Source organism: Puma concolor, chromosome C1 (genome assembly GCF_028749965.1).
Source record: "Puma concolor isolate L17-30 chromosome C1, mPumCon1.1.hap2, whole genome shotgun sequence".
NCBI lineage: Eukaryota > Metazoa > Chordata > Mammalia > Carnivora > Felidae > Puma > Puma concolor.
Window position 1 is genome coordinate 62,436,039 of NC_141674.1, and position 14,006 is coordinate 62,450,044.

The 14,006-nt window shown below is 38.3% G+C and overlaps 1 protein-coding gene across 3 annotated transcripts in view; it reads left to right on the forward strand.

Annotated features, from left to right (window-relative positions):
- TNNI3K (TNNI3 interacting kinase) overlaps positions 1-14,006 on the forward strand; it is a 293,732-nt gene that overhangs the window by 233,116 nt on the left and 46,610 nt on the right. For 2 of the 3 annotated variants that reach the window (XM_025912718.2, XM_086717284.1), the window contains 2 exons: positions 2,704-2,763; positions 5,814-5,983. In XM_025912718.2, the coding sequence (XP_025768503.1) occupies positions 2,704-2,763; positions 5,814-5,983 (230 nt within the window). The remainder of the gene's footprint in view (positions 1-2,703; positions 2,764-5,813; positions 5,984-14,006) is intronic. The other variant, XM_086717283.1, reaches the window with a different exon arrangement.

The following is a 14,006-nucleotide window of genomic DNA, read 5'->3' on the forward strand; positions in this document are numbered from 1 at the left end:
AGTAAAAGACTGTGAATTTAGGCAATTCTTTTGAGCAATTTTGGCGAATAGAGAAAATGGAGTACTAGCTTGAGGAAGAAGTGTAGTCAAGAGTTTTATTTTGTTGCTTATTTGTTTTTAAGATGGAAGAATTAATAGTATGTTGGGATTAAATAAAAGAAACATTGGTGATGCAAGGAAAGTAGAAGGGAAAATTATTGTTAGAGCAATACCCTTGAAGATAGGCAGGGATAAGAATTGGCCTCAGATAGAATCAGGCAAAATTCATCCATAAAAGTGGGACTGAAGGCAAATTATGTGAATTTAGGCATTGGTGAGTGGTCAATGTAGTAGTGGGAATTAGACATTTGAGGAAAGAGGAGAAGGTACAAGACAGGTCTGGAGTGTGGAAGAGTAAGTGAACTAAAAAATGTGTAATCTCCCAAGGGAGTACTGAGGGTGCACTTGAGGTTAGAGTGAAATGATTTTTTTTTTTATTGTTGAGAAAGAAAGAGAGAGAGAGAGTGCACACATGTGTGGGCGAGGGGCAGAGAGAGAAGCGGGGGGTGACGGGATTCGAAGCAGGCTCTGCAGTGACAGCAGAGAACCTGACGTGGGGCTTGAACTCACAAACCATGAGATTATGACCTGAGCTGAAGTTGTACACTTAACCAACTGAGCCACCCAGGCTTCCCTAGAGGGACATGATTTTGAAGTAAGTCCAGTCAGGATGGATTCAGTCAAGATTGCGATTTTTCCCAATACTGTATAAAAGGCATGATTGGGGCGCCTGGGTGGCGCAGTCGGTTAAGCGTCCGACTTCAGCCAGGTCACGATCTCGCGGTCCGTGAGTTCGAGCCCCGCGTCGGGCTCTGGGCTGATGGCTCAGAGCCTGGAGCCTGTTTCCGATTCTGTGTCTCCCTCTCTCTCTGCCCCTCCCCCGTTCATGCTCTGTCTCTCTCTGTCCCAAAAATAAATAAACGTTGAAAAAAAAAAAATTAAAAAAAAAAAAAAAAAAAAAAAAAGGCATGATAAGGCAAGGGAGTTGAGGTAGTATGGAAGAGAGTGATTATGATTGCCAGTGAAATCTAAGCTAAGCACAGGAAGAAACAAGGTGAGTAAATGACAGTGAAAAGGTGGTAAGATGAACAAAAAATAGGGGAGATTAGATGAAAAGTAGGTAGATAGATATGGATGTATGTATGTACATAGAAAATATTAGCAAAAACATGTTTTTTTAAGGCCGAGTGATAGATACATGAAGGTTTATTGAATTGTTCTCTCATACTTTAGGGTATATTTGAAAATGTTCACAATAAAAAGTTGGTTTCTTAAAGTGGTAAGATGGTTTGTGTAAAGATTGTTGGAGTCAGGGTTTCAGAAGAAGTAAGCTAGAAAGAAAGGAGATATAGAGCCAAGATAGTGATCTGATGGAAATTGACAGATTGGAGACACTGAAGGGTTGCAGACCTTGTTAGTAACAGGGTCTATCTAGGGAGCTATGTGACTACCTACCAGGAAGGTGGGGTGTAAGATCAAGGCAGAAGAGGAGACAAAGGAACCCAGAGGTCAGACTATTGTGATGATGAGCTACATGGATATTAAAAGCACTAAGTAGTGTTAGCATGGCAGGAAGCCAAACACTAAAGCCTTCAAAGAATGGGGGAGAATGACTGGTGGGAGAGCTTGATGAACCGGTGGTTTTTAGAGGAGAAACCATTCGGAAGTTGCAGGAACAGTAAGGAAGACCCAGAACTCTACTCACCCCATCACCTCCCCCACCAACCAGAAGGTACCAGGAATATGCAAGATAAAACAGCTTCCACTTGAGTGGGCTCTAGGGGAAGTAGTGTCCTCAGGGGAGGGCTAGATATTAAGGGAGAAATTGTTCTACTAAGAATCTAAATTAGTCGGTTACTGCCCCTGAATGTTAAATTGGGCTATCCACCTCCTGGCAGTAAAAGTTACATAAAGGAGAATTGATAGGTTATATAGTCCTTAGGATCTGACAAAAGGAGGCATATAATTTCTTCCAAAGAGAACAACACTTTCTAAAATTCCCAGAATTTTTTTCATAGATCCATAATCATTTTTGTATCCCTAGCAACTAGAACAAAGTTTGGAATATGATCAGAATACAGTAAATTTTTGTTTAAGCAGACTCATCTGACACAGAAGTTCATAAGGAACAATGTCTTTAAGGGCAGGTTTTTTAATATAAAAAGCTTATCTTAACCCTAAAATAGGATATAGTCACAAGGTTTCTATTGATCTTAGCTTTGAATCTGAGGTGGCATTTTTCAAAAATGAAGCTAATTATACAATTTGCTTTAGTCGTTCTTTTCCTACAGACACATTGTACAGTATATTATAAGGCACTGAGATAGTTAACAGTTTTTAGTATTCACTTTTATTCTTTCATTTTGAAGAGGAAAACCTGCCATTTAAAAGCATGCAAAGCTAATTAAAGCTTTTCCACTATTTCATTATCTGAATGTAGTTGCAAATTCTGACTTAAAACTCTTATCAGAAGGAGACTCAACATCCCTCCCTGAACAGCAAATGAACATTCAATTAACACTTCAATACAAGTGTATTTTAAATAAAAATATACTTTATTGTTAATCTCATTCTTTACAAATGCAAATACCCAATTTTAAAATCCAAAGAGAGTTGCCTCCCTTTTATTCTTTGGGGGAAAAAAAGTCTTTTCTTTATTTACAGGGAAGACCCGAATTTTCTGAAGTTGTTACCAAGTTAGAAGAGTGTCTCTGCAACATTGAGGTAAGAACTTTAGCTTCTGAAATATGTCCATAAAAAAAGTCTTGAGTATCCAAGGGTGTTGGGGAATAAGTAAGATGGTGCTTCTAGAAAGATAGTAGGTATGGAGGTCTATAACTTCATTCATATTTTTAACCTGTTCATTAAGTTTCTAGGGTGGACTAACTGAATCTATAGGGATAAAAACAAATCCAGCATGAATCTAGGCCTTTCCAACAAATAATCAGTCAGGCAAATGGACACAGGTATGCCCAGCTTTAAAATTAATATGTAAAAACTTGAAAATACAGTAGTGACCCCTGGGGGGCTCAGTCCCTTAAGCATCTGACTCTTGATGCAGCTTATGTCCTGATCTCATGGTTTGTGAGATCAATAGAGCCTGTTTGGGATTCTCTCTCCCTCTCCTTGTCCTCCTCCCCTGCTTGCTTGCAAGTGCATGCAATACGTTAGAAGTTAATTGTTTAAATCAACTTTTTTCTATACAAAAGCTCCTATATACAGTGAAACATAAATTAAATTTTAAGCCACTGTGTATTTATGCTCAATAAGAAAGGGAAAATTATCACTAAAATTAGTGCATAAATTAATTGGGATGCATTGCTTTTATACCACACATATGTTGCATAAAGTGATATATGTTGGTAATCAGGCTAATGGAATTTTCTTCCCTTAATATCAAGGAGCTGTTTGCTTTAATTTTCTCTCTAATTGCCTTAATTTTCTATACACCTGGTCAGAAGATAGGATTTGAAAATAAGTAAGGAAGCTAAAACATGAGCACTAATTCAAAAATAATAATATATTCCCAAGGCAAATGAATGCTGCAAGAGAGGGGGGTGGATATCACACGTATAGGCTCATATATACATATGCATATGAAGGGAAGGGCCAAAACAGGGGAAACAGCATCAACCCGAGATTGCACAGTGAAATTCCAAAGTGGAACCATCCCACTTTTTTTCCCTAAAAAAAATCTCAACTTAGTGTCATTAGAACCCAGTTTATTGGGAAAGGGTTCCAGGTCTTCACTTACAGCCTGGAGTGAATGGCTCTGTCTCATAACTCTTTACCAGAACTTCTAAAAAGGAAGCCTTGTATGTAGGAAGGAGCTTCAGTCTCTGGACATTAAACTTTCATTCCTTTCTCTTCGGTCCTGAAACATATATATTTGGTGGGGCTTCAGCAGCCCCTACCAACAAGAGAATCTGCCAGAGGCCTTGAATGTTGAAAGACACTTTTAAGGCTTGAGTTCCAAGTGTCCCCTCACTCAGAACCTTTGAGTTTCCCAGGGCAAAACTGCTGGGGATATAGCCAATTAGATGAAAGAGATATCCAAGTCTGGGGAATATATCCAATTAGATGAAAGAGTGGATTCCAGAAACAAGAGACAATGGTAGGACTTCCTAAACTAGTTTGTCTTCTTATACTGACCAAGCCTCTTAGCACAATCTCCCCTCATAGAGAAGATGAATAACTATATGCAAGAGAACTTGCTGGACTGGGTTGTACTAAATAATGGACCCAAATCAGCTTTCAGGGGCTTGGTTTGTGGAATTCCATATCTCAGAAGATAAAATGATGGGACATGTCTAACAAGAATCAGTATAACATCACACACCAGGGTCAAAGAAACAACAGTAAGAATATCAAATGGTGGAGATATGGTTTAGGAGCATCATGAATGTCAATGGATAACAAACTCTGTGGGAGTTAGAATGTGAAGTAGCTGTCTTGCTACAGAATAAGGATGGGATTATTCCTCTCTCTTCTGAGATAGCCAAACAAAATAGTACCCAGTTTTGTCCTTTTAAAAGGATAATTATAACTGGAACACAAACTTTAGGGGAGAGATATCAGAATGATGAATGGATTGAAGTCATGTATGTAAGAACCAATTAGAGGAACCAGGGGTGTTTGTCCCAGAGAAGAGAAAATCAGGATGAGTCCAAGAGCTGTTTTGTAAACATCTGAAAAATTATCACATGCAAAGGGATTGGCCTTGTTCTCTATGGGCCAACAAATAGAAATGAAGGGTAATTAAGGTTTTTGTTTTATTTTGTTTTGTTTTGTTTTGTTTTAATGAGAAAGAACTTTCTTTCTAATTGTCAGATCTGTCCTAAGATAAATGAACAGATCTGGAGGCAGTGAGTTCCCCATCACTGGAAGCTCCCCATCAGCTTACATAGCTAACTTGGAAAAGAGGCACGGAAAAGATTCAATCATTGAAGAGTTTGAAGGTTCATTTCAACACTGACATCACATGATTCTCAAAGCTTTACTTAGAAATGCCTTGGCTACTGTGAAGAGCCTAGAATTTACATATATTATATTTTTAAACCCAAACCTACAGTCTACATGTCTTAGGAAATTATAATGTCAAAGCACTAATGTTCTCAGTTGGGTTAGGTAAAGTGCATAAACAGCAAGGTCATCAGAAATTCAAGAAAACTACTCTCCTATTTTTTCTCTACTCCTCATTTTCTTCCCTCAATACTCTTCTATTTTCTAGCTACATTTAACTATTTGTAACTATTTTTAAAAATTCTCTCCCAAAGACTCTCTTTAGTCCTCATGCTTGCCAGACATTAAAGCATCCTTCATTTTATAAAATGGATGTATTCTTGGAAAAGTGTATAAATTCATTTTATGTAAAGGAAATAATTTCATATAAAGGGGATAATTTTAAGCTACAACTTAAAGGAACTCTGCCATGAATCTTATCACCATTGTGAAAAATGTAATCTTTTAGCCATTAAATAATCACCCTTTAAATATCTATTTTATGAATCTGATTTGAGCCTACCATGTTTTCTGAAAGATGAGTGTAAGTTTAAAGGGCCAGCTCTCAGCATAGAACTGGGTCAAAAAAGTAAATTAAGTGAGCCATGTGTTGCCATCAGAGGCCGATAGGAAAAGCCAGAAGCAAGCTGAGATGAATAGAAATTAAAAATGAGAAATCCTAGAATAGAAAGCTAAAATAAATCTATATTCTATTCTTTGCCCTAAGCCTGTTGGTTTTATTAAAGGATTGAAACTACCCCTTCTTCACTCAGCTGATGTCTCCCACATCAAGTAACAGCAGTGGGTCTCTGTCACCTTCCTCTTCTTCTGACTGCCTGGTGAGCCGTGGAGGGCCTGGCCGGAGCCATGTGGCAGCTTTACGAAGTCGTTTTGAGTTGGAATATGCTCTAAATGCAAGGTCCTATGCTGCCTGGTCCCAAAGGTGAGTAGCAATCTAAGCAACAATCTCACAGTCCAGATGAATTCCAGAATCTCATCAAGATAGTTATCTGATGTGGTTAGTATCAATGGGGGGTTTACCACCCCATGCCGAACTTTGAAGTAAGAGGATTTAGCCCATTTTTCTTATAATATTATATTAATATTATGGGACCAAAAAATAGGAATTCTGTTATTTGTTAGTTTAGTAATTCTAAGTTTCAAGTAACAGCAGTTAACTCTAGCTTAAGTAAGAATTGTGTAGCTACAGCAACAAAGGGAATTTATTGAAAGTATTTTGTGGTTATCTTATGGAATCCAAGGAAGAATTCCTTGTGTGGCAACCAAGAAACAGCTTTAGGATCTGAGCACCAAAGGTTCAGCACACTGAGGATTACTCTATGACCCAGCAATTCCACTCCTAGGTATATACCCTAAAGAATTGAAAACAAGTACTCCAACAAATACTTGTACTCAAATGTTTAGAGCAGTCCTATTCACAATAGCCAAAAGGTGGAAACAATCCAAATATCCATTAACAGATAAGCAGATAAACAAAACGTGGTACGCACACAATAAGATGTTCTTCAGTCATGCTACAACATGGATGAACCTTGAAAACTTGCCTTCATTGGAAAGACACCAAGCACAGAGACCACATGTTATATGATCCTATTTATATGAATATTCAGAATAAGTGTGTGAGTCAATTCAGGCTGCCATAACAAGATACCACAGACTGGATGGTTTAAATAAGAGAAATTTACTTTTTCACCAGGGGAGACTGAAAGTCTGAGATTAGGGTGCCAACATGGTCAGACTCCAGTGGGAATTACAGATGCTCATCTTCCCTGCTCACAGATGGCCTTCTTCTCACTGTGCTCTCACATGGCAAAGACAGCTCTGCAATTTTCACCTTTTTATAAGGGCACCAGTCCTGTAGGATCAGGACATCACTCTTCTGACCTCATTTAAACTTAATCACCTCCTTAAAGGCCCCATCTCCAGTACCCTCACATAAGGGGTTAGTGCTTCAACATACGAATTAGGTGGGAGGGTGACACAACTCAATCCATAATAGGTAATATGTAAACCCATTATAAAAAAAAGAAAAGATCAGATTGGTCGTTGCCAGAGGCTGGGGTGGGGATGGGAAATTAGGAATAAAGGCTTAATGAGTACAGGGTTTTGTTTTCGGGTGATGAAAATATTTTGGAACTAGATAGAGGTCATTGTAAAACACTGTGAATGCACTAAATGTCACCAAATTGTTTACCTTAACATGGTTAATTGCATTTATATGAACTTTAAAAGAGAGAGAGAGAGAGAGAGAGAGAGAGAGAGAGAGAGAAACTTAACTAAAGGAGCAAGTCAGAAAAAGAGGGAAAAAAAGTTCAACATTCTTCCATAGCAAGCTCTGCCATTTTACATGCCCCTGTTCCTCTCAATAGGAGATCTTTTTGTCTCTCAGCTTAATTGTAAAGCTTCAAGAAGAGATATATTAGTTATGTAGTGCCATAATAATTCTTTATAAAATGCATACCAAAATACCAGCTATCAAAATTCAACAATATTTGATCATAAGCTTTTATTTCTTGCTCATGTGCCTGTGAACTGCTTATTGGTGGGCTTGACTCTGAGCACAGATTTTATCCAGGGCTATTCCACATGTCTTTCTCTGTCCTCAGACCAGCAGCTACCTGAGACATGTTCTTCTCATGGACAAAGGCTAGGAATTCAAGAAGACAGACCCAGCTTCACATCCTCATTTAAAGCCTATGTTCAAGTTGCATCCTATGGCATTCTATGGGCCAGCTCTAGGGGCAAGTCACATAGCTGAGTCCAACATCCAATAGGAAGAGAAAATATATATACACAGCCTCTAATAGAAAGAACTGAAAAGTCACATGACAAAAGGCATAGATACAGAAACCATAATGAATTAAGAATAAATGGAGTCTGCCATGAGAGAGAGAATGTGATTGGCCTTTTTTGGATCAAATGGCCCCTGCTGGTATAAGCAACATGATTGGAGTGGCAGTGGGGTCATATTTCATTAATATAAGCATGGCTGCCGGGAACCCCTGTTCTGGATGGGAAACAGAAAGGCATTTACTTGTAAGCTGAATGGATACCCTACTGCATATATACTGCAACCTATGGAAATCTGAAAAAAATGGCTTAAAATATCTGTTCTTCTGCATGAGCTCCTGAGCATTTACACATGAGCTGCTCTACATGTATACTCAGGCACACATATAAATGCCTACACACTCACTCACACTCTCCATCATCAGAGTAAGAAATTTTACCCTGAATATGGAGAAGGATTATCTGGAGTTATCAAGGATCTTATACCATACACAAATTGCTCATGTTGCTTTTTTAGCTGTAGTTATTATACTCTAGGTCTAACAAAAGAGTGGCAGCTACAGCTATGAAGAGATGGGAATCTGAATCATGAAGCCTTTAATCTACAGAATGTCATAAAATTAAGTATCAGCAGGTTGATTGATAACCAGGCAAACTGGACACAATTCTTTATTAGATTCCAGTCTCTTATATAATTTCATAAAGGGCCCATAGGCCAAGATTAGATTAGGCTCAGTCACAGCATTGTCTTCTAGTTCCATTTGGTCTTCCTACTCTTTACTTGTGGTTTTAAAATGAATTCTCTGAATGGTCAGATTTTGATATTTCCAAAGCACAGTCACCTGAAGTATGTCTACTCTGAGGCAGAGGTTAAGAGGATAAGTTGTGGAGTCATACAGACTGAGGTTCACTCTCAGCTTTGCTATTTACCAGCCCAATGACCTTAGGCACGTTTCTTAAGTCTTATACATAAAATAGAGATAATAACACCAGCTGTTAGGATTGTTATTGAGAGAGGCAGTATTGTCACAGGAGTGAGTGATTGATTAAAAGATGTCAGTAGACCCAAGCAAAAAATATAAGTTCCAGGAGTGTAGGTAAGTCATACAATTTACAATACAGAGACAGCTACACAGCACGGGAGGCACAGGTGTGCTCCCAATCGGGTGAGTTGGGGGTGGAGGGAATACAACTTCTCTGGCCTTCAAGAACCCCGAGAAATATACCACTGCTAATAAAACTGCTCAAATGGGGTGGGAAAAACCCGTCAGGTTTTTTGAGATGTTCCTTTTGATAGTCTCATAAGATTTCTTCTACCTTTCTGGCCCTTCACAACTGTTGCAGAATTCTGCTAAGTCTTTGGCTCTCTACTTGGTTCAGGTTTCTCTTAACAATGTAGTACATCCTGAGTGTTTGCTGTGAGGGTGCATTGAATGTCAGTGTGTTAGCTGTACTATCCCTCCAGCAAGTTCAGTCTCTGGACTGCTTGAAATCAACTACAGAAATAGGTGAAGCATTTAGCTAAGCTGTCAGATTCACTAAAATAGGAATCATGTCTGTTTTATTCATAACTCTACCCCTAGTATCCAGCAGTATGGTTGGCATAAAGTCGATACATAGTAAATATTTGTTTCATAGATAAAGATTTGGATACATTGGCTCAACAAATTATAATTGTTATTAATTTTAAACATAATCAATGAAAAAGCTTAAATTTCTCTGTGCTTTCCATTTATATACCTATCACTATTGAGTGCATGCTGCATGCTGGATGCTATTTTAGACACTGAGTTGTCATCTCAGTAAACCTTAGGAAGTAGGTATTCCAATTTTACAGATGAGGAAACTGAGGCTTAGAAAGGATAAGTCACTTTCCTGAGTTTATGGAGGCAGAGCTAGAATTCTCACCTAAGTCTCTTCTATGCTTACTGAATTTCTCTGGTACAGGAGTTGGCACTTTTCAGAAGCTTGATATATTTTGCCAATACTCATATTTGTTGGACTTCTTCCAGTTTCTTCTGGAAGTCGGTCAGGGAAAGAATTCAGCTACTTCTCCTAAGCCTGCCTTTTCAGCTTTTATATATGAAAGACAGAGCAAGTGAGACCAGAGATCAATAGGTTCTTAAAGTCAAAGAGCCTGAGGATACAGGAACTGATGGAGTAAGCCCAGCAGGGCCACGAGTTTAACAGCCTGCAAGACAGTGGCTCTCCACTCTGGCTGCACGTTAGAATCACCCGGGGAACTTTTACAAGTACCAATGCCCAGGACTAATTAAACCAAAACACATGGGGGTGGCACCCAGATGTCAGAAGCTTGTAACATCTCCCAGATGATTCTAATATATATCTCTGAATATGAGAAGCACGCTAGAAGAGAATGCTACAGTGCTAACCTGTCAGTCACTCCAGGGGAAGGGGATACAACCAAGGGGATAAACAAGGAGAGGCAAGTGAGAGCAGAGGTGACCCAGCAGCTGTAACCAAAGGATATCGTTTTGACGGTTGACTACCTGTGTGGCCTCTCCCAGAAATCCTTGCAGTGTGCTAGTGACTGCTGATCTAAGAGGCATCCTAACTCGTTAGAATCACACAGGTGGAATTTTTAGCCTGGCATCATGCTTTTAAGAGAATGGTGTAGTCCTAACTAATGTATGCTTCCAATTCTGGGTCTCACAGCCCTCAACAGTGCCTTTAAAATGGTGGATTTATTTTTCAGTTTTTGGGTATGAAGTTCATAGCCTGTACTTTTATGATGCATGATTTGGTGATGGCTTTGGTTGTTGTTCCTTTGCATATTTGTTTTTAATGATTATTGTTGTTCTTCCTAAAATAAATGTCAAGGTGGGAAATAGTCAGATATTTTTTCCACAGGTTATAGGGATTTGCCAGTTCCTACTGAAACCACAAATTGCTGAAATCTGAGATTGAGGAAGGCGCTTCTGAAGTACTGCCTCTTTTAAAATATTTTGTGTCTCTAGATATATTTGGAAAACTAAGCATGTGGCACTTGCTCCTCCCACTGGGTATGAAATCTCTCCCATCTTGTACATGGATTACATCATGTAAATTTAGAAATGACAAAGTGATACACAACCTTTCAGATGCGAAAACCAATTAGTGTTTGTGTGGGGCTGGGCTCTGAGAATAGAACGCCACGACCTAGTTAGCTGTCCAGGAGAAGAAAACCAGAGATCCAGGACTGCAACTGTAAAACAGATACATTTGGAATTAATTTTTCACATTACGAAAGGGTCCATCAAAAGGTTCCTTTAAATAGAAAGCTTGCCGAGTGCACTTGGAATGCAATTTGACTTATAAAAGTTGAATGTAAGTTATAAAATTTTAATTTACACATAGTTTTTCCGGAATGCAGCAATTGTGTAAGATGATAGCACCCTGAAACTGATGTTCCTGGGAGGAATGAAAAAAAAAAAAAAGGAGAGCGGTGAGAAGAGTGTGGCCATTTGCTGTTATGGAGCAGAATGTTTATCAAGTACAAGCAATAGCGTCTCCTTCTTATCAGCAAAGGTCAACACTCTCTTTTTAATCTACCACCTCTCCTACATGCATCTTTGTACTGAACCTTCCCTCAGGCTCTTCGAATGTGCTCTTCCATTCTTCATCCCCATTTCATCCCCAATTTATTTCTCTCACCAGCTCATCACAATCAGCAATCTCAACACTGCTCATGAGCACTTTCAGCTCCTCCTACCTTGCTTCTCTCGTCTTCATGAGTTTTCTTGTGATGTCATATTAACCCTCAGCTCAACTCTCACACACACACAGACTCACACACAGTTAACCCCCCAGTCCTTATGTCTCACATGACCATTCTGCTTCCTTTGTCTTTAACTTCTCTCCCCTTCCGGCTTTCTTCTGGCCTTGATCCACTTAACACTCTACTGCCAGCATGACCTTTCCTTCTGTAGAACTCCTGTTACATCATTACTCTACTTTGAAACCACCAATAATTCTCCATTACCTCTAAAATTAAGTGAAATTATGTCATCCCGGAATCTAAAATGATCAATGGTACGTTTTCCAGTTACACCTCCTGCTGAGTATCATATGTTCCAATGGTTCTAGGCAGAGAGTGATATGGTCACTTCTCTTCTCAAATGCATGCTAGGAGTTTGGGATCTGTGTGAGGCACTTTTTGGTAGTCCCAGTGACTAAAGGAGGTGCAACCAGTGTTTAGTTTGGCTAAGGCCAGAGTACTGAACTTCCTACAATGTTTTGGACAATTCCACAAAATAAAGAATTATTCTGTACAGGGGTACCTGGGTGACTCAGTTGGTTAAGTGTCTCACTCTTGGTTTCAGCTCAGGTGAGAATCTTGTGGTTTGTGGGATCAAGCCCTGCATCAGGCCCTACATTGACAGCATAGAGCCTGCTTGGGATTGTCTCTCTGTCTCTCTCTCTCTCTCTCTCTCTCAAAATAAATAAACTTAAAAAAAAAATTATCCTGTATAAAATAGCAATAACATCCCCAGTAATGCACACTGTTAGACAAACCAGGAGTTCTACTATGTCCCATACATACCCTGTGTTGAACCTATTGTTAACCTATCCCCATACCCTGTATTTTTTAACCTTGACACCCCCCAATCTTGCCAAAGTATTAATAAGCCATCAGTAATATCTCAATCAGTTTAATCACTAGATCATAAGGGAGGCTTTTCTGGGGCTACCCCATGGTCACCCATGCCTTACTATGGGTCACAGAATTTTGTGCCACTTCATGCACTTACATGCTTTTGTCTCATAATTATTTATTTTTTTATTCTCCATTAACCCATAAACACTTCTAGGACAAAAATTGTCTTCTCTTTTGTTTTTATTCAGATGCCTATAATATCTCTTTTATAATTTAACTGTGGATGGTGAATACTAAATATGTTTATTTATAATAAATTAGAGGAATCATTAGTTGGGCTATGAATGCCATGCTTTGTATTTCTGCATTTTAAGTGAGTAAAACTCTACCATTCAGAGTTTTTGGCCCCTACATTCCTATCAAGTTCAGATATGTTCTTATCCAAAAATAATGAACCGCCAAATCATTCAGACCTCTTTCTATACCACTCTGTCACCATTAGAGTATTAAATGTCTACCCACATTTTTTAATGAACAAAAGGATAGAATGGAGGTATCTGAACTCTGTGAGGAGAGAAGTGACTGATCCATTCATTCCCAGTGTGTTTGTAAAAGAGAGAGATTGCTATGAGTTAAGGTATTTAGGAGAGGTCTCACTGAAGATGGAGGTGTTGTCCAGGTATAAAGAGAACAGGATGAACAAACATGAAATAATGATTATAAACTTTCTTTCCTTCTTTCCTAAAAAGAAGAAAAAAATAAGCATCCTTTCCCCAACTGATCTGTAATAGTAGTTCTTTTATTCATCAAGGATCTACATTTAGATAGATCTCTTTTCAGCTTTTATATTCTATCCTATTAGAATATTTGTTTATCCCTATGTCAACAATTCACAATTTTAATTACAGTAACATTTTTAAAGTCTCGATATCTGGTAGAGCATGTCTCATTTGGCTATTCTTGATTATTCTTGGATTTTTACTCTTCCATATAAATTTTATAATCAGCTTGCATTTTCCACACACAAAAAAATAAGATTTTGATTATATTTTTTCAAGTTTATTTATTTTCTTTTAGTAATCTCTACACCCAATAGGAGCTCAAACTCACAACCCTGAGATCAAGAATCTCATGCTTTTCTGACTGGGCCAGCCAGGCACCCAAGATAATAGACATTTTAAAACTGTAGATCAATATTGGAAGATCTGACATCTTTATGATATTGGGTCTCCCTTCCCATGAACTTGGTGCATTTTTGCATTTATTTAAATGCTCTTTAAGATCTTGTAGTTAGATTTTATAATCTTCTCTGTAAGGTTCTTATATACTTTTTGTCATATGGATTGTTACATTCATTGATTGCTGAAATAATTGGAATTCGTTGCTAACATATTATTTTATTCTCTCTAGTTTTTCTTTTTTCTCACCCTATCCTGTTTTTGTTTGTTTGCTTGTTTTTCTTTGGATTCTTTGAATATGCACTCTGTTTTTCGATTCTTGGTGGGCACCCTAGAACTTTAACATACTTAACAAGTTCTATAAATTTAATATATGTTAT